General features: G+C 34.9%; 1 protein-coding gene across 1 annotated transcript; it reads left to right on the forward strand.

Annotated features, from left to right (window-relative positions):
- Nucleotides 1–223: 223 nt before the first annotated feature.
- Nucleotides 224–25,765, forward strand: LOC147067774 (uncharacterized). The gene is made up of 2 exons (XM_085952446.1): nucleotides 224–1,607; nucleotides 25,743–25,765. The coding sequence occupies exons 1-2, from the start codon at nucleotides 224–226 to the stop codon at nucleotides 25,763–25,765; spliced, it is 1,407 nt and encodes a 468-aa protein (XP_085808572.1).
- Nucleotides 25,766–26,290: the final 525 nt, after the last annotated feature.

The following is a 26,290-nucleotide window of genomic DNA, read 5'->3' on the forward strand; positions in this document are numbered from 1 at the left end:
GCCTGATTTCGGTAAACGATTTTGTTTTGGAACCTACAATATCCGTACTCTAAATGTCCCTGGAAAGGCCGAGCATCTAACAGAAATACTTTCTCAATACAAGTTAGATGTTCTCGGGATCAGTGAGTGTCGACTCACTGGCATTGGCGAGAAGTTTATTCGTGGGTTTCGTCTATTGTACTCCGGACACGCCACATTGCGACGTAGTGGAGTCGGATTGCTGATGTCCAAAGAAGCTTGCAAGTGCCTCACCAGCTGGGAACCTATCTCCGAACGTCTACTCCGTGCTACTTTCAAGACCAAGTCGGGCTCCATCACTTTTCTGCAGTGCTATGCTCCCACAGAGGCTGCTAGCGAGGCAGATAAGGATACATTCTACGAAAGTTTGGCGGAAGCCGCTGGAAATATCCCCAGCTGTGATCATGCACTTATCCTTGGTGATCTAAATGCCAAAGTAAGATCTGACCCCTCGCGTGGACCCTTTGTGCTGGGAAAACATGGCCTTGGCCAAATGAACGATAATGGTTCCCGTCTGGTAGATTTTGCCTCAATGAATGGTCTTGTGATTGGTGGTAGTCTTTTCCCTCATAGGACCATCCACAAATATACATGGACATCGCCAGACGGTAATACAAGAAACCAGATCGACCACATTTTGGTCAAAGCGAAATACCGGCATGAACTGCTAGACGTGCGGACATATAGAGGTGCAGATATCCACAGTGACCACGAATTCTTGGTCGGGAAATCCCGTATATACCTCAAACGAGTCCCAAAACCCAAAAGGACGGTCAGACTCGATGTGGAAAAACTGAAAAGTACCCGTGTGCGTGCAACCTATGAGCTGGAGTTGCAGAAGCGCTTATATGATGCTAGAACTCTCACGTCCTCCATCGACTCGGATCCCTTGGAAGGAAAATGGATATTATTCCGGGATGCTATAATGAGCTCCGCAACTACTGCCTTAGGAGAGCGGCATACGCACAGGCCGGACTGGATGTCACCTCATACATGGGAGATGATTGAGAAGAGGAAGTTCCTGAAAGAATTGCGAGACAATGGTACATACGACTCACAGCGCAGCGCGGAATACCAGACAATGGACCGCGTGGTAAAGCGTTCTGCCCGCCGCGATAAGCGCCGACGCCTGGATGACCTCATTCGGGATGCGGAATCTGCTGCTTGCAAGAATAATCCAAGTGCTCTCTTCCACATCACCAGAGCAATTTGCGGTAAGAAACGTCCAGTGGTCACTGCATTACGCAACTCTGACGGAGTGACAGTCACTGAACCTGCAAAGGTCCAGGAGCTATGGCGCCAACATTTCAGTGATGTCCTGAATCGCCCACATCCATTGCATCCCTTCGATATTCCGTCGGAGATCACCGCCCTTGGAATCACTACTGCATCGGGATTCTGCAAAGATCCTCCGACAACTGCTGAAGTTAAAGAGGCTGTCAAAAGACTGAAGCGCAGGAAAGCTCCTGGAGATGATGGCATCCATGCAGAATTTCTGCTCTGCGGACTGAGCGCTGTATTGCCGTCCTTGTGTGACCTTCTGCACGAGGTGTGGGAAAGGGAGCAGTGCCTCAAAGCCTGGAGGGATGGTACCGTTGTTACTCTGCACAAAAAAGGTAACCCACAAGACTGTAATAATTACAGAGGAATCACTCTCCTCAGCGTTCCCGGGAAGGTGTTGGCGCAGATTCTCCTGTACAGGATTAGAAGTCCCATGCTGAACATTTTGCGTGCGCAGCAGAGTGGATTTGTTCCGGGGAAGTCCTGCTCAGAGCATATTTCAACTCTCCGATGCCTTCTGCAACAGTACCAAGAGATGAATATACCTGTCGCCTGCTGCTTCGTGGACTATGAAAAGGCATTTGACAGTCCTCATCGTGAATCTCTGTGGCAAATTCTGCTAGGATATGGTGTCCCACGGAAACTGGTCGCCGTGATAAGTGCTCTCTACACCAATACAGAGTGTCGCGTGAGAGCAGCCGGAACATCCTCTGACCTCTTTGAAATCACGTCAGGAGTTAAGCAAGGATGTGTACTTGCGCCCTTTCTTTTTATCATCATGATGGATTTCATAATGCGTAAGATGGTTTGCCCCGACAGTGGGATACGCCTACATCATGATGACACAAGCGATCTATGCGAAGAAAAACTGTGCGACTTGGAGTATGCAGACGACGCAGTCGTGTTTGACTCGACGATCGAGAGGTTGGAGGTGACCGTGAACAGGCTAGCCGCGAACTCGATGCGTGTGGGTCTTCATCTGAATGCCGCTAAGACCAAATCCATGTGCAGTGCTGCTTGCATCGACGCCGACACTCCTCTGCGGGTTTCTGGTCTGCCCGTCGAGCTGGTGTCCAGATTCAGGTACTTGGGTGCCACGGTTGCCGATGATGGTGGTATTTCTAGTGAGCTTGGAATCCGCATGGGTGTGGCGGGCTCTTCGTTCAACCAACTTGGAGTCGCATGGAGGTCAAGGCTGTATTCTGTGAGGACCAAATGTCGTTTGTTTAACGCGTGCGTGCTACCTGTGCTCCTGTATGGCTGTGAGACATGGCATCTTACTAAGCTTCAAGAGTCTCGGCTTTTGAGCTTTGAGAATCGATGTCTCCGCAGAATCTTAGGGGTACATTGGTACGACCGCGTTACAAACATCCGAGCTCGTGAGCAGACACAACAGCCTTCGGTGATTGAAGTTATCACGAAGAGACGATTCACGTGGCTGGGACATGTATTCCGGATGCCGCCAAAGAGTGCGGCACTTCGTACCCTTGTGGCACAGCCTCAAGGGTTCCGTCGCCGTGGCCGGCCCTTCATCACCCTGCAGCGATGCTACAAAAGCGACCTACGTGCTGCAGGTCTGACATGGCGGGAGGCACAGGAGTTGGCGATGGACCGAGGGAAGTGGCGCCAACTTGTGCTTGCCCTATGCCCCAATGTTGGGACGTGACAGGGTGAAAGAAGAAGAGAAGAAGTTGATGAGTGGCTCAGTCTAAATACCTATTACTATCAATCATAATCTCCGTCTGATCAGTAAGATTCGTGTGAGTCGCTTCTGTCCTACTACGAGTTTGGACCTCGGGACAATATCATAACATATTGTAACATAACGCTCTTGTAACATACTCTTGTACCGACTGTTTAAGCTGCAAATAGAACTCGCTCCTGCATCCATCGGAGCAACCACCACCAAATCTCGACTTCTCATCTCTCCTCCAGACGACTCTCTATCAACACCTCTTGCCCCCCCAAAACCGCGGTCTTCACCATCATCAACCAGACCCGCGAAAGATCTGCATGAAGCATCGGTGAGTATGCTTTTCAGACGAGCCCATTCTTGACACGATTCAGATGATTTAAAGTCATAGGGTTTTTCCTGCATGAAGCACCCCAAGCCATTTTAAGACGTCCAAGTGGTCCGTTCAATTCTAAACACGTCTTACTCGACGAGTCGCTAAAATCCATTCGTTAGCTACTTAAGTGAGTTAGAACTGCCATTAGGTAAAACGCACTCATTTAGACTAAAAAAAATCTTTAAAAAATTTAATGAGTCTTATTTTATTGTATTAAATATTTTAAATGTCTCTTTGCTAAGATATAGTTCTGCTAATTGAAATGATCATGATATCAGAATATGTTGAATCAAAATTAAGAAACATTATTCAATAATGATAACCACGTCATCGTCATATGTGGCGAGTTTTCTTTTGTAATTGCATCAATATTGACGAAATATTATGACATAGAGTTGCGTCATTTATATTCAGTATTGTCACCACAGGTACTGAAATTTTATCTGATATAATTAAAAGCGTCTCAAGGCATATGAATTTTTTCAATAAAAATCGCTATTTTTTTTTTAAAAATAGATCGATTAAAACTGTGAATTATTAAAATATCTGTTTATGATCTTCGAAAAAACTAATAAATCTATAGTTTAATGTTAACATAACGATAAAATACGATGTAGGTACCAATAAAATCGCGTGTTTTATCAACGAACATGCATTTTATAAAGGGTTTTTTATGTTGTTAATTTATCACAGAATTTTAAAAAAATGTTCATATTTATTTTAAATACTTTTAGATACATATTGATAAATTAAAATATTTTAAAATGTAAATGATCAGAAAATTGTATTGTATGCTTTGTTTTCTGTCGTTAGAAACCGCTAGTAGCATTTCGCTTCACCTTAAAGTCACTTTAGTAAACATATTATTTTGAAATATACAATATCCACTAATGACTTATTATTAACAAACAACCTACGTGGAACTTGGAAAATTAATATTGAAGTTTACAAAGGGCGTTGTTATATTAATAATACTTCAGGGAAAGTTTCCACGCACTTCAAAGTTAGTGAGGATATCTCTATTGTAAATAATTACAATACAGCTGACGCTCGATTTACAGGGTTATATAATATAGTAATATGTATTCTCTCGATAGTGATGCAATTACGAATTATTATAAACTAATTCTAATTAAAAAAAAAAAATACCGCACGGGCATATTCTTGGCCCTCACATCCTAGAGCGGGCCACCTACCTATCGTAAGTTTAAGAGCAGTGTGATTTTCTACAGTTAAGTAGTGTTCCCCAAGTGGTTTCCACGGAATTCCGGCTTTAAGGGTCATCCATGTATTTTTAGAAATTTTTAAATAAATCGGCACTCAGGATAATAATATTACTGATATAGTACTGATTGCGACCTCTTTTTGTGGTAACCATGCAACAGGCAATCTTCACCATATTGTATAAAAAGACAATAATTTATAAGTCAGTTAACACACTTCAATTGATTTTAAATAAAAATTTACACGTGAATTATCATTTAATTATATCAATCATCATATTACATCAAATTACATCAAATTACATCAAATTACATCAAATTACATCACACAGCTACATAATATTAAAAATTTTTATTGAAGAAATGGTGTGTGTTTTTTTCACTTACTTACGTATACGGGGTCGATCCGCCGTGCCGGGGCACCTCTTAGCCGTGGCCCCCAAGCTAGAGCTATGTCAGCCCCCTCTCTGTGGGGCCATGACTATAATAGCTGTTATCAGTATCAAGTAGAAAGAACAGACTACTCCATTCTATTTTGGTAGTCCGTTCTCAGTATTCCTTTGTATACTTCTAAGCCACAAAACTGTGGTCCTAAGCGATGGTGCCCATAGAACGCGTCGAGCGGGCGAAGTCCGCGAATGCAGCGTTTATTCATAACCATAATCACACGTCTCGTGCCGCGCATTACCCTTCACCTATGTAGTAAGCGGCCCAAGCAGCACAAAATAATTATTATTACAGCGTCTCTCATAACAAAGCAATAAAAATATTATATTATTTCGGGGCTTGTAATTAATATTTACGACGACATTATTCAACCAGCGAAATATAAGACATGCAATTAAATTAAACAATGAGATCTCTGTTATTAAATAATGACTTCTCGCCCGTCGATCGACGACGCCGTTCAGAGCGTGATTTTGCTCGCTGTGTTCAATGAATGGACTCCATTGTATTTTCTTTTATTCGTATCGCCGAGAAGCGGTGATTCGCGAAAAAACGATGATTCATGCGGCGGGCGCGTATAATGCGTCGTGAAATCCAGTGGGCGCTGGCGTATTTGATAACGTTGTATTTTCGATGATTTACGCGCCACTTGTAGAAATTTTGCGCGAGCGCCGCACTCGCTGCGTCAATGGGCTATATGCCTAAGGCGCCGCCGTGTTCCATTATGCTCTATGCAAATAACGGTGTTTGTACATGCGCGCCTATTTGAAACAAGTATTCCTTATATTAAAACAGAAAAATATTTTTTCTCTATGGTCAGTTTTTGATGTCTATGGGCACTTAACTGTCAAATAAATGACAATTTTATAACATTTTGCCGCTAGATATCCCTAGTGGTCCATATATTTTGAACTCGCTATTACATTTACTTTCATATTATTTCTTTTATTTTTCGATTAATACTACATTATGGCCGGATAATCCGAATGTCGAATAAACGTTATTGAATAAATAATCATTACAATATAAACAAATGAAAGTAAATGGTTATCGTGATAGTAGGTATACCTACCTACCATATAATTATTATAGATAAATCGATTCCAGCATAATCATGTGAATTGAGTTGTTCAAAATATTATATTACTTGTATTTATTTGATTTCATGAATCTGCGTCTGATGTGTATTTACTAACGAGACTCTTAAATTTGAAAGCGTCGCCTCTTTTACGAAATTTGCGGCATTGTAGATTAGTTTTATCTACGAAAGCAAAGTTTACTACTTATAAATAAAGCATTCATGATTGAATAAAATAAGCACCAATTATAGAATCAATTGTAAAATAGATAGTACCATTAGACAATAATCAAAATAATACACTGAATCATAATGAAATACGGAAGAAAACAAGAACCTATGACAATTATTATCAACAAACGCGGGCTGTCAGTTGCGATCTGTCAAAAATGGACTCTGCCGAATTTAGCGATCGGTTTCGCTAAACTTATGGTAGAGGGGCATTAGGTGTTCGGGTTCGGCGAGATGCTTATGTACTAAATTTGGATGAACGCAATTATACGGGCGTATTATATATCTGGCGTAAAATCGCATTCGAAAATTTTGGATGAACACCCTATAAGAAGTGACTCGCGCGCTATGGATAGTATAGATTCTTTGAGTTGTGACGGTGATTTTTTAAAGCACAAATTTCAAAAAAATCACAATGATGGATATGAACTATATTGAACGCGCCAAAATGTTTTTCCTGTTGCATCAACACTGTGTACGACTGTAAATAATATGTTACATAAATGTTCAATGCTGTTGTGTTATTAATAATAATTAATAATAATACCCTATAGTAAGGTTAGCGAACCTTTTTACGTGCGCGTGCCAAAATTTTCCAAACATTATTTTTTGACTGTCTGACATAATGTCAAATGAAAAAAATAGTTTTTAAGAAATCTATTAAAAAAGTTTAAAAATTACAACTGATTTCTTGAGGTTCTATCTTTCATAGTGTTTTAGCGGAAGGCAAATCTTTTATTCTTTGAATAATTTTTATTTAAGAGATCGTGGTACGATTTTAATCTTGCTTCTTTCATAATATATTCTCCATTACTGAACGGTTGTCCATTTTTAACGATTAAGTTTGTTGATCGAATATTTTTACATTTTAATTATTAAATTCTTCAAGCTCAAGGACCGATCTTGCAATTATATCTTAACATTAAACGCAATGCTTATTTTTTTATTTGCCTCCTATTTTTATACAATACGATCTGTCATTTATGCATGCATTTCGTCGTTTCCGTTCACGCATCGATTAGTAAATATTATGGGTAGAAATAATATTAATAACTGAATAAAATCCTCATAGCTATATCGTCATTATTTTTTAATATATACTTATACAATTATTTGTAATTCTTTTTTGTAAAAAAGTATTTTTTAAATTATGATTGGTAGTTTTTTTCTCTTCAAAATAAAACATTCGCGTGCCATGAAAAATCATCTCGCGTACCTCTAGTGGCACGCGTGGCCCATAGGTTTGCCCCGAGTGAAAGAAAAAATAGAGAAGTAGGTAATTAATATCTAGTGAAGAAAGGCTCTCATAGTGCGAATAGAAAATAAATAATTTCTCATTTCGTAGTGGTCGCTGTTAAGAATAAACTGCTGAATTAATTCTCATTTGCTGACACATTTCACATTATATAATATATAACTACTTTTCTTCCCCCAGATCCACTACCAAGGGCCATGAACTCTTTTTCAATAATACAGTATAAGAGATGGTTTCACGTGCCTTAATAAGTTTTGAAACCCAATGTACAGAATCACTGATATTATAATAAAATTTCTTGATGATAAATCATACCCATCGTTGTTGGTAGATTGCTGGATATTTTTGTTTACAATGTTAAGTATTTCCTTGTACCAAGCTTGAAATTTATCTTTTAAGAGCATCAACAGAAAATAGCACTGCCAGCTTGGATTTTATGAACACATAAAATTCTCTCACTTACCAATCGTACGAGGTAATAAAGATAAAGGGAGAAAAAACGCTTTCACCCAATCAATTATCGGGTTTTTTTCCAATATAAAAACATCTTGACGCATAAAATGTTTAAGATGTCTCGAAAAAAGTAAATAAAAAAAGCAACACCCATTTATTAGACCTCCTCAATTATGAATAAGCACAACCAACGTTAAAAAAATAGATTTCAATCAAAAAGTTTGACTTCGACAACATATGTAATTTATTATTAATATACTTGATGACGTATTGGGAACGTTAATCTTACTTATTGTTAATTTGGTAGTGAGAGCTAAATAATTATTATACACGTTGGTAGATTGTAATTTTATTAAAACATGGCAATTTTTGTTATGGCCAATATCTATATTTTGGTAATGTTGGCACATGTTCTGCTGAATCTGTGATCTTGATTAATACGTGTATAACATATAATAGAATAAATTCCATGATGACAGTTCATTTGGCGATTTTTTTATTCGCCAAACACATCAGGAAAGCTTGTGTCGTATTTTTGTTCAACATTGCGCATTGTCATACGATTTTAGCAATAACAATAATCATTAATATTAGGTTGAAAAACACATATTACATTTTACGGGTAAAAACTGTTTTTGTTGATTTTTGTCAGCATAACTTTTATTTATTCATATTAAATGAGACGCCTCCTTAGCAATCGAGGCCTTAAAATACGTCTGAGACTGCGGATGATACGTTGTTATGTTCTCTCAATTATTTTCTATGGTATGGAAGTATAGACGCTAAACCAAGAGATGTCACGGAGACTTGAAGCTTTCGAGATATGGCTGTATAGACGCATCCTCAAAATGCCTTGGACTGACCGGGTAACAAATGTTGAAGTTCTCAATCGAATGAGAAAGGACCGATAAGTTCTACGTAGTATCAAAACCAGGAAACTACAGTTAGTACTTCGGCCACATTAGAGGATAAACGTACAGCGTTCCCCAACTTCACATTTAAGGAAAGATCAACGGTAAGCGTACCAGAGGACGGCGCCGCATTTCGTGGCTTAAGAAACTCCGTGATTGGTACGAGTGCAGCTCTAGTGAACTGTTCCGGGTAGCAGACGACAAAGATAAGATAACCTTGATGGTGGCTGACCACCGCTAGGAGATGGCACAATAAGAAAAAGATTCACAGGGGCGGCTCTACCTGAAGGGTTCGTAGGGATCATCCCCACATCGTTATCATCTCAAAAATGTCCGATATTTTTATTATTGTCATAATATACCTACCTAACTACATGATTAAATGAACGATTTAATTCGAGTGCTTAAAGTCAGACAACGTTATCTCCTTTTTTTTTTGAGATAACGTTATTTTACTTTTACGGCTACATGATAGTCAAACAACGTTATGTCACTCTTTTCTAATTTCTTATTAAATCGTCAGTAAAGTTTAACGCTAACTACATAAGTTACCCTTCTTTTCATATTTTTTAAAAACTATCCCTATAAATTTTAACATCATCATAAGCAAGATAAATGTACAATACACAATAAATTATAAAATATTAATATTAGGTTTAAATAAACATTTCCCTTGTTGAGTTACAAGAATCTAAAATAACGATTTTTGGCTCTCCTGTAAAATTGCACTTTTGTAGATAGTGTTGTTTGACACTAAGCCTCGAATTTATTTTATCCATATAAACGCGTCGCAATTTTATAGAGATATGTAAAATTATAATTATACAAATAAATAAAGCAATAATTGTAAATTATGTAATAACATAATTATGATTATGTGGTATTAAAATAATTAATTAAATTAAATAAACCGTATTGTACGGTGACACCTATGTACAAATTAAGAAAGCTATTGCGTCTATTTTTCGATGACCGGGGTCACTCAGTCCCATTCCGTCGCCGCGGTACAAATCTCGTTCTACAAATGATGTGAATGCATTAGCGTTAGTATATTCATACTGGGGAGCGAATCAAATAACCCCTAGGTGAGTAAAAAACGCTCACCGTATGTCGTTGTTCAAAACTGATAATGGTCAGTCTATAATAATTATTAATATTAATTAAGTTAAAATTTTTAAGTAAGCTATTTAGATATAATGTGAATAATATTATTTATTCTGAAAAAATACTCATTTCCTCATTAATAAAATCATATTATTATTATAAGTAGCTTGGTACATAATGTGTTTAATATGAGAAAGTAGGTAGGTATGTATATTTAATAATAAATGGCTAAACCTCACCACCTAGAAAGTTGTCGAGCCGCCACTGAAGATTCATATTCGCGAGAGTTTCGGATTGATTAACGCATATTTTTAAAGAAATTAACGTATCCAAAGATACTATCATTATCATAGTAAAAGTCCACTGCTTCATGCAAATATATAATTTTCCACAGCTTTACAGCCATTTCAGTACTTTATTATCAAAACCAACCTAATTAAATTATTGACAAAATAGGAAAACAGTCTGTGGGGCTTATTAATTATAATAAAAATATGACAAGTTAAAATTAATGAACGAAGAAATAAATAATAACGCCAGTCTTGTCGGGTTTTTGATGTAGAAGCAACATTAAAAAAGTTATTTGGAGTTTAAAATGTACTTAGACAAGTTTTTCAATTATTCAATACTTGCATTTGAGTAGTTCTTAAAGGAAAATTAAATAAATTTTTATTGTTTCAAAAGCAACTGTATTATCCTGCATACGATGTCGTTTCTTTTTATGACCATAATTGAATGAAAAAAGAAAACGTCCATTTTTTATTTCTGATGTCACTAATTGTACGGATATGAGCCTATTGTAAAAGATAAATATTTTGGAATTGAGTGAGTTTTAAAACTAACATGCATTATCTCTGTATTTAGAATGGTTACGAAAGTGAATGAATATTTCTTGAAATTGAAAACAAGTTAAGATCGAAATTTGAAAAAAATGTCATTAGGTAGGTTTTGTAAACGGGCTACACATTCATCAGTAGTTTAAATAAAATAATTAATATTATTGTAAATATAAGCAGTCCTAAATATAATAGATTTTCTAATATGGTTTATTCTTTGATTGGCAGTTTTATGCTTTGATTGATTTTTACATTCAGATTGTGAAAAACTGTAGGTTTTTAAGACTTTTATCCTTTTTGACAAAGCGACCACTTCTTGTGTACTTCATAAAAATCTAATTCAGTATATAAACCTAGTAAAAAATATTATGTTCCTCTTATCTGAGTTAAATATTAAACGATAGGCTGAAAAGAAATATTTCTCTTTGTAACGTATAACATTTATACGTTCAATAATTTATATCATATTTATTTGATCGATTTTACGACGATTTTTATTGTGAAAAATTTTACCTCTGGATACTCTGGAATAGTATTTTTTTGATGCTCTTTATATCATTTTTAGAAAATAAAATTTAAGACACCTTTATTTATATAGCTTTATATTAATTCAAATCGCTCGTTTTTTTGTTGTGGCAAAAAAGTGCGGATCTTCCAAATATGATTACATGAAAATTATACATATTGGCCAGTTTATTTTTTAAAATTTCCTTATCTAATAAATTGAACATGACTTGCCTTGACACATTCATACTCCAATCACATAATTCTTTCGTTTATTCCATTTTTATATTTTTCTCTCAATGGTGTTACAACTCAAATTTCATGCACTCTTGGTCATTTAATTCTCTTTTCGCATTCTCCTCGATCTCTAGTAGTCTCCAGCAATCACCGGTCAGTTCTGCACGTCAAGAAGCTCCAATCTAAGTTTGTACTCTAAAGGTCATTTTAAACGATCAGTTTAGTTCAGTTTTCGTTCAGTTTCAGTTGAGCTATCAGTTAAATTGATGTGAAAAAGCAAAAATTGAAGAACTCAACTAAAATTGAAATGGACCGATTTGTCAGATTTTGCTTCTCGAAATGCCAAAAGACTACATATGACATTATGAAAGGCTTTATTGAGATATATTGGAACCGGTTATGCTTTTGGAAAAGAAAGTTTCCTACAATGTTTATTTGGATTAAAAAATGAAAAAAAAAATCGAGTTACGTAATATGAAAGTATCGTTTTTTTGTAACTCAGATGGTAAATATTTTATTTAATCTGATCTTTTAGATATGACCGTAATAATACAGCGACACTCTGTATTCTTGTATTTTTATACCATTCTTGTAATTTCGATTGACATATTATTATTTATTTAAATATATGTTCCTACTGCATTATACAAATCAATCTGTTTCGAAAGTTATAATAATAACAACATTCATTTTTATTTGATAACAATACGTAAATATAAATCGTATTCAGTGGAAAATTTGGTGATGAAATACCTACTTATTATTTTTGCTGCAGTTTATGCATCACTGACGTATATTTAAAGTTAAATTATATATTTTTGTTATAGTCCATGGCACCAAAGATACAAAACTATTGAAAATATTTTTCATTTTCCAATATTACATAATATTATCTACTCGCTATCTAATAATGTATTTTTGTGGTTGGCACCCAGTAAAAAGTATTTTTTCAATAAAAAATGAACAATAGGTGTCTAGCATTTTAGATATCGATAATGGAAATTTTCAAAGCTTTTAGAGAAAATGGACAATGCCACAAAGCGTTCACTTCATTTTAAAGCTTTCCAGAAAGTTTTTTTTTTGTACTTAATAGTTAATTGCATTATTTATGATTGTGTGAAATGAATTAGTAAAAGATGGCAAACCATAACCCCCATTTAAAAAATAAAAAGGTCCATTCGTCTTTAAAGATACAGTTTATTTCATTTTATGATTAGAAAAGAAAAAACCTGTAAAGTAAAATATTAATGGTAGAAGCACTTTGGGAGAGATACGACGATTCTCCGTAGTTTATTATATCTGAATATGCTATTTCTTATTTTAATTTTTAATTTGTACCTAAGAACTTAATATTTTACAGTTTTTGACCACAGTACCTACTTGAGAAAGTTTGTAGAACGGTTGTCTACGAAACTGTGGTTTGGGAATTCACTACTTTTGTTGGTCTTAAATGATTTTTTTATCTAATGGATTAAAAGAAAGGCAAACAACAATTCTTCATAAAAAAATCCATAAATTTAATATATTCTCTACTCAATTAGACCAATCTACTCTGCTTAAGGGGGGACATGCTCGTCGAAGGTCAAAATTGAGTTTTTATTGTATTTTCAAACCATGATCCTAGACACTCCTTAAACGTTGTAGATAATCTATTTATATAATTTTGAAGCCTTATTATCCTTTATAATTATTTTAAACATTTGATGACTGCATAAAGTATTTTTGTTACATAAAATAGTATTCTTTTAAACCTCTCGCTCTAATGTTTTAGAATATAGTCATATTTCGGTACATAACTGTGCATTGGTGTTAAGATTTTTTACATTTATTAATTTTTAAACGCATTTATAAAACCTTTAGCATAATTTATTATGAGATAATTTTTGTAAAATATTCACGATAAAAAAATATTTTGATAATCTCTGTGATCCCAAATTTGACAAGAATTAGGCATTTTATTATTCAAAAAATCGGCAAGATTAACACATTTGAAGATGATTCTAAAGATATTTATTATAAGCTATGTCTTTGACCATTCAAGTGTGATAAACATCTTATGAATAATAATTGATTTATAATAATTATTGACCTAAGAATAAGGTAGTGTTTTTTTGAAATACGCCATTTATTTTGTCATTCCCCAGTGGTTAAGCTACAACATACGGCCGTAGCCATAAATTGACAAACTAAAATTGAAGTAAAGAGTAAAATGATATTAACGCGCGTGTTTGAACATGTACCGTTTAAAAAAAAATAAAAAAAAAATTGGTTAGGTACATGTTCAAACACGGGCGTAAACATAATTTTACTCCCTACTTTAATTATAGTTTGTCAATTTATGGCTACGGCCGTATGTTGTAGCTTAACCACTGGGGAATGACAAAAGAAATGGCGTATTTCAAAAAAACACTACCTTATTCTTAGGTCAATAATTATTATAAAGCAATCATTATTCATAAGATGTTTATTACACTTGAATGGTCAAAAACATAGCTTATAATAAATATCTTTAGAATCATCTTCAAATTTGTTAATCTTGCCGATTTTTTGAATAATAAAATGCCTAATTCTTGTCAAATTTGGGATCACAGAGATTATCAAAATATTTTTTTATCGTGAATATTTTACAAAAATTATCTCATAATAAATTATGCTAATGGTTTTATAAATGCGTTAAAAAAATAATAAATGTAAAAAATCTTAACACTAATGCACAGTTATGTACCGAAATATGACTATATTCTAAAACATTAGAGCGAGAGGTTTAAAAGAATAATATTTTATGTAACAAAAATACTTTATGCAGTCATCAAATGTTTAAAATAATTATAAAGGATAATAAGGCTTCAAAATTATATAAATAGATTATCTACAACGTTTAAGGAGTGTCCAGGATCATGGTTTGAAAATACAATAAAAACTCAATTTTGACCTTCGACGAGCATGTCCCCCCTTAAGAGCGAAAATGGTAGTTTACTTTTAGATTCATCAGATTCTATATTATGTGGCAAAACGGTACAGATTATAATAACACAGTTTCTTTTCATCTTTTAATTTTTTTCATTTTATCATCATCAACATTTTCGCTCCGAATAGAGTGATCTTTACAGAGAGGAGGTGTTAATAACATTGTTTTTGAATAATTGTTAAATATTCACTCAATCAAATAACATTTGATTTAGAACTATTAATTAATCTTTAAATACAAATTAAATCTCAATAATACTATCGACTAAGGCTTTCATTGGTTATGGATGGATACCTACTGGTATTTTAATGAGATACTGACTCTATTAACAGTGGGTATTTATTGCATTACGATATTTCCGAATACTAGTTTTTTTTATATTACTTGCTTCTTTATTCAAAACTAGCTGACCCAGCGAACTTCGTACCGCCTCAGAATCAATAATCTTGTGTTAACTTATTAGCTGAATTAAATTCATTTTTTTATTAAGTTAAAATGAATATTCAAAATGAATTAAGTTCAATAAATGTGCAAAAATCAAACGAAAATGAAATGGATTACATAGTTTTGGTTGGTTCAGATTTCGAAGCATGATGACTACCGAGCGAACCTTCAGTTTTAAATTGTGCGGTGGCAAGCCAGGAAGATTCAATGAGTTTAAAAATTCAGTTGGCTAGTTGGTTGCTTCGTCTTCGTTTGTTAGTGCAAGAACGTAGTGGTCGCGCGGGGGTGGCGCGCCGGCATCTTGCGAAAATCAAACGTATAACCGTGTGTAAAATGTTTTTAGACAGTGTCTTTTTTCGGACATAATACACATGGCTATACGTTTGAGTTTCGCAAGACGCCGCCGCACCACGCCCGCCAAATTACTACGGCCGAGTACTTACACAGTTGATAGATTTGAAGGAATGCAGTAGACCAACGATTTGATTTTGAATTGTGAAGTTTAAGTGATCCACATCTTTGTTCTTTGGCGCAAGAATTGCTCGTTCACTCAACCAATTGTTGACACGAAATTGCAAAAATTCAGCGGAAACGAAATCAATCCGTTCGATTCGTCGACAGGAATACGGCCGTTACAGATAGTCAAAAATTGCTTAGAGAAATCTTCGGCAGATGGATCGTTTAGCAATGTAACTCGCATGTTTGTCGTCAGCTGAAGTTTCTTCACATAGCGCCACAGAGTCAATGATTTGAGGCAAGCATATATTTCATCGGCAGCGGTCGATCTTGGAATGACTGGTAGTGTTTGGCGGAAATCGCCAGATAGTAGAATCATTGCGCCTCGAAAACATTTCTCACAATGCGCGTTTGTGCGCCATTCTGCATTCATCCCAGGTGATGATTTTACTTGCTACCAAAACATTGCTGAATGTTTCGCAATATTGCATATCAGTTTTTCAGTCGTTTGAAGGTTTAACGGCAATTTCAACGCTGAATGAGCCGTTCGGCATCCTTTTAGCAACGTGGCCGCTATCTCGGAAGAAGCATCTGCTACAGCAATTTCGGATCTCGCACGAACAGTGGCCAAAATCAATGACATGAGGAATGTCTTCCCAGTTCCACTGGGCGCATCGAGGAAAAATAAGCCACCATTTCCATCATCAATTGCCTTCATTAACGTATCGTGCACCACCTTCTGTTGGAGGTTCAACATTGGTACATTCGTTCGAACTAATTAGTTCAATGCATCTCGGTCATTTTCACGTTCACGTTCCAATTCTAGATTGAAAGCGTAATTCACTCCACGATGTGGCATTGGCATTCCTAACTTGACTAACAAACTGCCGCACATGAGGTAACACATGTCTTCAATCAAAAGGAAAACCTGGTTATGTATCTCCTTATTCACCTCGAGATCAGGATTCCCTGAAATGACACGAATTCGATGTAAAATGTCTTCTGACATGTCATCCTTGTAGTTTTTTTACAGTTCAGGTGGATTCGATGGGAAGCATGTCGAAATAATGATAGCAAATAATGTGCGTATCTGACTTGGAGATGCAGAAACAAATGTTTTAGCGATTGTCATGTCCCAATAAGTATCATTTTCAAGTAAATTGAGCTTTTGACATGCAGCACAAAATGTTGGGCACACTACACCATTGACAGTTCGAAGTGATTCAAATGATGTCGGCCCACGAACATTTACCAGAAACAATCGCAAGTAGAATCATTCGCCATTCTTCGGATGAACTGTGTAAATGCGACCAAGAGCATTAGTAGAATGCACATCCGGATTATCAGGAACCGCATCGCCTTGCTTCCGACGTTGAAATTTCTTCGATGAAGCGTTCCAAGTGTAATAACGTGGCATCTTAGAGTAGAACAACGTTCGTGCAAACGGATCGCTTTGGCAAATAGAAAAGAAACGGTCAATGTTGGCGCTGGAGATATTTCAGCACGTTGAACAACATTCGATGCGTTGAAATAAACTTGTTGACCATTATCCAGATGCACCGCCAAATGTACAGCAGTGGGATGACGTTCATGAATGGGGAATGAGAGAATACGCCAAATTGCTTCATTGCAGCTCACATATCGACCAACTTGATAGTGCGTTATTTCATCGTTGGTATTGGGAGATTTAACGCCAAAAACTACAATATCGCTGCCTTTGGTGACATATTTGCAGATGTATTTGATGGACTTCACTGAATTGCAAAACTCCACGTTGCAATGCGACTTGAATGTTTTGGAAAAAAGTGGCGAATACGGAACAATCCAAGTGTTGTCGACCACGATATCGTTTCACTTCATTTTCGTTGTGATAGTTCTACCGTTATCATTGGGTGATCGACGCCGATACAGTGAATAACCATCATTGGCAGTGATAGTCTCCGCCGTTAAACTTCATGGATAACGCTTGGAACACTTGCCGTCGACCATGCACGGTGATTGGGGGTTGATGGCGCCACACTATCCATGAATCATGTAAGTAATTACAACATCATGCAGGTCTGGATCGGTTTCGGGATCAGGAATCTCGGCACATATGATGTCATCTTTTTGGTCTGGTCGAATTCTTTCGACTAACCAAATAAGAATGTGTGCATGCGGCAAGCTTCGTTTTTGTCATTCAATCGAATACATCCAGCATCGAGTTTCCCAAAGACGCGATGCTTAACAATGTAGTTCATCAGTGACAGGATTTTTTGTTTGAAAACACGTGCGGTGATGTCGTGCCGATCACTTGATGTTTGTCCGGGGAGTAGCAGTTGAACAATTTCTATTCATTTCGGATTTCATGTAAAGGTGATGAATAGATCTGGACGACCGTAATGACGAACATATGTCATTGTATCTTGCGCATATTCATGCATATGATGTGGGCTGCCAATGTACATCGCCGATAGAATAGTCAATCGACCAACATTAGCTGCATCTCCTACGGTGCTGATTGCATCGCGTAAATGAATATACTCCTCCGATCGCAGTTAGGCTTGGTTCAACCGAATGAAAGTGAAGCGCTCCGTCTCGATTTTAATCAATCGACGAAATTGCAGCAAATACTTGTCAGCATTTTGACGAATCATCAAATGATAAACACTTGAAAGTTAATCAAATAATTCAAAATTACATAATGAAGCAGTTATCGATGCACACACAATCAGAAATTTGATAACCTCACAAAGTGAACATCTTCGAAAGCAACTTACCGTTTGAAATTCACGATCGAAATAGCTATTTGCGCACCTAGCTGGTAATCGGCTCGATTATTCACGTAGATCGATTGTCGAATGAAGTTTGAAGGATGGATTTTGAAATTGGTAGGTAAATAATGAGCAATACCAGCAATGAGATCATGTAATTTTATCCTTGGCTTTATTTTTGGACGCTGTCGAAGAATTAAAAAAGATTCAGGCAGGACAACTTCTTCCAAAAATTCGCCGGAGTATACAACAAAGTCTTTCGGGATTATCTGAGGCTGAACTGAATCAACTGTCAAAGGATAGATAATGCACACAACGCCTTTCATTTGTTTGTTTGTTTCTTGTTTATTCTTTCTGTCATGTATCGTTCTATATGGATTTAAATTTTTTGTGATTTTCTTTTATTTTCGAATGCGCGAAGTTCATTGTAATGTCAAAATGTATGAGAAAATGAATTTTCTTTATAATTAATTTTTTCCGTAATTTATCCGATATTTTAATAGTTATTTTGCTATTCGGGGCGGAGACAAATCCAATAAATCAAAGATTATAAAAATCGGTCCAGCCGTTCTTGAGTTATAAATGGTGTAAATAACCCGACTTTGTTTTATATATATAGATAAGTCATGTTCTTTCATTGTTCTTATTTGTTATATGAACGAAAATTAGCTATATGTTTTCTATTTTAACCATTTGTGCATTTTCCATGGGTGCGTGCGCAATATTGCCTGAAAAAAAATGAATTTTACGTCTCATTTTTTATTCATTTATATTGTTATTTACTATTTTTGTACTTAGTACCTACTTTGAAAAATATTCATGATAAGTAGGTATATCATGTCACAATAACAATTAGTTAGTAATAAAATGTAATTCAATTGAAAATAATATAGAAAGGAGAAGTAATGTTGCTAGCAGAATTAAAAGTACTTAACAGCCGGCGGATAATTGAAAAAAAAATATCATTCAGGTTAACGGTAAGTGTGTATTAGTTATAATAGCTATACCTATATAACAATAAACATAACATTACATGGACGCATGTTGAATTTTTATGACAAATTATGTTTTGTTCTGTACGCGTCGTTCGCACAACCTGGGCGTCGCGTAGTCACGATCTTTTTAGACCATGCCTTAGCTGAAGTATAGCCTTAAGTAATAACCATGTCCTTGATTTTTCATACAAGGTGGTTGTTTAATTTAGAAAAATCACAAACACCTGGGCTTTGATAAAATCACACAATAATATTGTGTCCTCACCGGGTATCGAACCCAGAGCTTCCGGATGGAAGTCCGGCGCCTTACGCACTGTACCACGAAAGCCGCCTATGTTCCATATTATTAACTAGTTAGTATTATACTATGTGACCGAATGTGAAGTTTATAGACCATAACTGTACAACATGAGTAAAACAAATGCGCTTAACTTGAACTAACAAAAGACCAACTTTGTGGTCATTAGTTGATAAAACGGTCGAAAATATCCGCTTGTATGCCGGTAAAGAGAATAGATCGCGTAAAATAACTCGGTTGCCGTTTAAGAACTGACATGTCAAATGACTTTTTATCACAATTTACGACCTCTATGCCAGTTCTGTCTCACTGTGAGTACCTTTTATCTGTATTTTTTGACATCGAATAAATAGCGTTATATACAAATGATCTTCTTTTTGTGTAACATACCTACTACATACCAGTGAACGGATTTTAAAAAGACAACCCTTATGTGAATTGAATTTTATTGTAGAAATTTACGTTGATTCTATCACCTGCCAAAATATGTACATCTATATGTCAGTCACTGTAGGTATATACATGTTAGAAAACAGTCTTATTATAGTGAACACTATATAGTGTTATGTCAGCTATTGCTCAAGTGGTAATATTTTAAAACAGTATTATCTAATATATAAAAATTAATATTTGTTTGTGTGTTTGGTTGTTTGTTTGTTTGTATTTAATGCGCAGTCATACCATTCATCCGATTGCGATAAAACTTTGTCAACTTATTGCTTGCACTTGCGCGAAGAGTATAGGCTATACTAATATATAAAAATGAATGTCTGTCTGTCTGTATGTCTGTCTGTCTGTCTGTCTGTCCCATATGCGTTCCCATACCATTCATCCGATTGCGATGAAATTTTGGTAAGTGGTTGTATGCATACCCATGAAGGTTTCTGAATTAGAAAAATTATTATCTTCTTCTTTTTCTTCATTCTATTTTCTTTTATTCGTATGGTTCCTATACCATTCATCCGATTGCAATGAAACTTTCATCAGTTGTTGTGGTAACACCCGTAAAAGTTTCTGAATTAGTACAACCATCTTCTTCTTCTTCTTCTTCTTCTTCTTCATTCTATCTTCTTTTATTCGAATGGTCCCTATATCATTCATCCGATTGCGATGATACTTTCGTCAGTGGTTGTGCCAACACCCGCGAAGGTTTCTGAATTTGTACAACCATCTTCTTCTTCATTATATCTTCTTTTATTCGTATGGATCATATACCATTCATCCGATTGCGATGAAACCTTCGTCAGTCGTTGTGGTTACACCCGTAAAGGTTTCTGAATTAGTACAACTATCTTCTTCTTCTTCTTCATTCTATCTTCTTTTATTCGCATGGTCCCTATATCATTCATCCGATTGCGATGAAACTTTCGTCAGTGGTTGTGCCAACACCCGCGAAGGTTTCTGAATCATTTTCTTCTTCTTCTTCATTATATTTTCTTTTATTCGTATGGTTCCTATACCATTCGTCCGATTGCGATGAACCTTCGTCAGTTGTTGTGGTAACACCCGCAAAGGTTTCTGAATTAGTACAACCATCTTTTTCTTCTTCTTCTATTCTATATTCTTCTATTCGTATGCGTTCTTATTCCATTCATCCGATTGCAATAAAACTTTCGTCAGTAATTGTGCCAAAACCCGCGAAGGTTTCTGAATTAGTACAACCATCTTCTTCTTCTATTCCATATTCTTCCATTCCATCTTCTTCTATTCGTATGCGTTCCTATACCATTCATCTGATTGCAATGAAATTTTGATCAAGTGTTGCGCTCACGCCCGCAAAGGTTTATGAATTGATACAATCATGTCTTCTTCTTTTTCATCTATTCTATCTTCTTCTATTCTTATGCGTTCTTATACCATTCATCTGATTGCGATGAAATTTTGACAAGTTGTTGTGTGCACGCCCGCAAAGGTTTCTGAATTAGTACAACCATCTTCTTCTTCTTCTATTCGTATGCGTTCCTATACCGTTCATCCGTTTACAATGAAAGTTTGGTGACTTGTCGTGCGCATACTTACAAAGATTTCTGAATTAGAAAATCATCATCTTCTTCTATTCGTATGAGTTCCTATACCATTCATCCGATTGTGATGAAACTTTTGTCAGAAGTTGTGCGCACACCTGCAAAGGTTTCTAAATTAGTATTATATAAAATACAAAGTTTGTTGTTTGTTTGTTCCATCCAATTTTGGTTTTTTACTGCATATTAATAACATTAATAACGTTTGCATATTTTGGATTAGATTTTAATTTAGTGTTCTTTTGTTTGACCTAAACTCCTATTAGAATTATTTTCATATTGCCATATTGTATTACACAGATATTTTAATATTAAAAAAATAATGACCTCTTAATTTTTTTTAAATATCTCAGATAAATATAACCACGAAGCAACCCTGTGCGAAGCCGGGAACTTCAGCTAGTTTATTATAATAAACACGCAATACAATATATCGTATTCTTTATAATAGGTATCTATAGTGTTTAATTACATTTCAAACTCTGTTTTTGCGCATATAGTCCACTTAGAAACGAGGGTGGTAATTTACTTTTTTTATGCTCTGACACACATACAATATAATATTATAAAAGAACAGATTATGTTTAATACCACAATCTACGTTTCGTTTTCAGGGTAAAATATAAATATAATCAAAATTAAAGCCTATCGTTTTTACTGTAGCTAATAGGGCTCCATCACCCGATTCCAAGGTTTCAGAAGGATGTAAAAAACCTTTTTTCGAGGAAATTGTAAATATATACCAACGTACTTTACAGCTCTTTTAGCAGCGTTCTGTCGTCGAACTAGAACTTGTATACTGAATTTCAAGTTTCTGTGGATACGGAATGTAGAAAAATGAGCGGAAAACGTGGCATAAACATTTGACACAAAACTCTGACCTAAACAACAAACTGACAAAAAAAGTTTCAGTTTTTAGTTTCCTTTTATACTTTTGTTATTGAGTAAATATCTAATCTCTATTTTATTAAATCTTCTCTAGGTACTGAATTTTATCAATCAAAATTACGTAGATATAAATACCAAAGGGCATTCAATTAAGACGAAGCTTTGAAGCAATATCGATTACAAATCATAGCGATTTTATATTTATATTTATATAATATTATGTTCAAGTATGTTAAGCATGAATACGCTTTAATGCTTTAAATCGAACATAATAATTAATACCACTCGTTATTACAATAAGAGAGAAGCTTAATAATTGTTAATAGTAAGTCTGAAAATTAATCTAACGGTTTAAATCAAAGTATGTACCAAAAGTGAAAATGTAAGTTCATGATCAGGTACCTACCTACATTTATATTAATTTATTGTAGTAAGCCAGAAAAATGTAGGTACACTAGAAAAATCGTCTAAAAATGATGTGTGTAGGCATGTTTTTGAGATTTTTACAAATAATGTTATTTTTGTTGAAAAGTCGGTAACCTCCATTTTTAATTTTCTGAAATTATTTTTGATTGTGATTTTGTAAGTACTTTTCCACCGTATGGTATATTCATAAGATATCGTATCCATTTCGATTTGTTAGTAAAATGAGAATGATTGTAAACTCGTTTATTGCCGAGTTAAAGCCGTTTTTTTTTTAAATTTTACGACTAACTTTAAACATGATATTCTATTCATTTTAATGGCATTATGCATATTTTTTCCGCCAATAGTTTTTTTTAATTAGTTACTATTAATTATATTTGCAATTCTACATAATGTGATTGACGGGTTTTTGCGACCATCTCAAAATGGCGGAATATAGATGTTATCGACTGTGAGACTGACAGCTTCAAAAATTACGTTTGCTCAATGTTGAATTCTTAAAAGTTTGGTGGTGAATAATTATTCTTAGAATTATGACGCGTTCGAAGAAATAACTAAAGCTTTGCTACCTATAAAATATATTGTAATTCGCGCAGTAGGGCACTGATTTTGCTATATGAATTACAAGTAGTTATAAATACCTACATAAAGCTTTATATAAATTTTTAGATGCATATTTTATTGATGTCAACCCGCGTTCCTCCATTGAATATTCTGTGTCAAATTGCCCTTAATTTTTAATCAAGGTTTGTAGATGACTACACAATGAATATTGTATTTGGGCGTATGTCAAGTTTTAGTTTCACACTCATATTAATAAGATTATACAGAAACGACTGAACGTTTACGTATTATGATGATGGAAGTATAACGTCACTAAATAGACAACATAAATAATTTTCTTTGCCGTTCAGCAGGTAACTACAACCCTACGCTACTACGTTTCTTTGGATATCGCACATCCGATAAAATAGAGTCATAAGTCAAAAAATCACGATTTTGAGTTAAGTTTACACAAAAATTCAAAAAAAAAATCTCCATCTGCTAAAAATAGTCACAATTTTAGCTCAACTATTTAAACACTAGATTGACTAATTTTTAACGTATTCATTCTCGAACAGTGTCATTTTTGACTTTACGGCGCATTGGTATGTATACTTATTGTATACCGTATCTCAAATATAGTCACAAAGTGGAAAGTGACTATATTGTAGATGAAAGTAAGTATAGTTATTTATCGGACTATTATGAAAAACTTGACTGTCTTGCCAAAACCAATAAGTATGTCTATTATCCCTATCTTAGTATAAAGTTAAAATATTATATAATTATTATAAGTCACCAAAAATTAGTACGAACTACATTTTTTCATTTGCAACATATTTCCTGAAATAAATAGGTAAGTATTTAGGTACACTATGTAAGTTGAGAAAAGCAGGATGAAATAACTACAAGATAAAAAGAACTTTTTATATACAACGTTTTTAAATTTTCTGTTGAATTATTATGCTCAATATGCTCAAACTTGTACTTGGTATAAAGTAAATAAAAAACAAACAAATATAGAATACTGAAATGCCATTTTGACATTTCATTTTGATTTCCATAGTAACGCACGTATATATTAATAATTTTCCCCCTTATAATAATCCCCCTTAGCAACCAATTAAAGTCTTCTACTTTTTACGGATTTTTCTGAAATAACTTTCCATACAAAACAGAATTAACTGAAAATGAATTTAATTCTGCTTAAAGATGGCTAAATGTATTAAAAGAATGCATTGGCATCATGTTCTGATAATATATTCTAAAATTTTGAAATGTCTAGCTAGTCGGGAAGTTAGTTAAAAATCGATTGCAAGATTCGTACTGGACAAACAACCACCGGACAAACAAGAATACGAGCTAATAAAAACGTCGTAAAATACGCGGTGATAACCCAAAAATCTATTACGATAATAAACAATTTTGAAAGTTTCAAACATTATTCTGAATCATAATGAATAATAAATAAATGAAAAAGTCATAATGGAAATTAAATAATTAACTCCGTTAGTTAAAACTGCGTGATTTTTCGCAATTCCGGTTAAAAATAAGTGCTTGCAAATCTCATGAGATTGTCTATTATAAGTTGATATGAAATACATTTGTTGTAAAAAAGTCATTAGGTACATAGGCACATTTATTTTATAAAAGGAAACCAAAATTTTCGTGTAAAATTGAAATGAGTTTGGATTGATGTAATACTATCGATTGAGGGTATTTGATGAAAATTGAATTAAAATTATTGTCGTTGATGGTTTGGCACTATTTCCGCGGAATTTGTTTTAACGACATGGATGTCGGCTTTCACTATATTTGTGCTATACAATGTACATATTCGTATTTTGATGTAACATGTGACATTCCTGACTCGCTATTATTTATAAAACTGGCAAAGATTGAAGTCTTGCATTCACCTAAGGCTTATACTTCAGTTGAGGCATGGTCTAAAAAGATTGTGACTAGGCGATGCGCGGATTGTGCAAATGACGCGAGCCGAACGAAATATAGTTTTTCATAAAAATTCAACACACGTCCATTGATTTAATGTTATGTTATTATTATATTAGTAATAATAATAGTATATTCATTGACATGTTTTCTTTTTCAAGTAAATGGGTAACGTTTTTTAGTCATCTTTACACGATTTTAGAATATATTCCTCTGACGCCATCACGAAACAAATTGACATGCTTACACCTCGACTGTCGATCTCCGATTGGCGACGAGTGAAAAATTTTTTCCCACCTACTGTTGAAAATTATTTGCCATTTCACTTATGTATGCTCTTAATTTGTTCTCAGTACTCCGAGCCTACATTGACTAGAGAAATAACCGATAAGTACACCGTTTACTTAAGATTTTTAATCTTTTTACTTTGCTGAGCGATATTGGGCCCACCAGTACTATCATCTTTTATAGTATGTTTCATAAAGAGTTAAGCCGCGTTGACACGGTCCAAGTACGATCCAAGTAGACTTGGATAGGAATAATTAGTATGAAGATGTCTCATCCAAGTGACAGCTTCACACTATTTATTCCTATCCAAGTGACAGCTCCATACTATTTATTCCTATCCAAGTTAACTTGGATGAGTAGGACGCGGTCCAAGTAGCTTGGATAGGAATAATTAGTATGAAGATGTCACATACGAGTGCACTTGGATGGCACTCGGTCCAAGTGTACTTAGATATACCTTCTTTCTTTACTTTTACCTTTTGTTTTTGTTCCCCATCATCAATTACTGCCCTGCCAATTCTCTCCGAGGCCTGCCATACCCTCAGTTGAGCTGTTGACCATATTTTGTCAGGGACCATTTTTGGACCGCGGGTCCAACATTGACCTTCCTGGA

Source organism: Rhyacophila brunnea, unplaced genomic scaffold, assembly GCF_057557595.1.
Source record: "Rhyacophila brunnea isolate RB1 unplaced genomic scaffold, BYU_Rbru_1.0 scaffold_3, whole genome shotgun sequence".
Lineage (NCBI taxonomy): Eukaryota > Metazoa > Arthropoda > Insecta > Trichoptera > Rhyacophilidae > Rhyacophila > Rhyacophila brunnea.

Excerpts from the sequence above, each read along its gene's own strand:
- LOC147067774 (XM_085952446.1), top strand. The coding sequence starts at position 224 with ATGTCCAAAGAAGCTTGCAAGTGCCTCACCAGCTGGGAACCTATCTCC. Across the intron at positions 1,608-25,742 it reads CCTCAAAGCCTGGAGGGATG|TACTCCGAGCCTACATTGAC; the intron begins GTACCGTTGTTA and ends ATTTGTTCTCAG.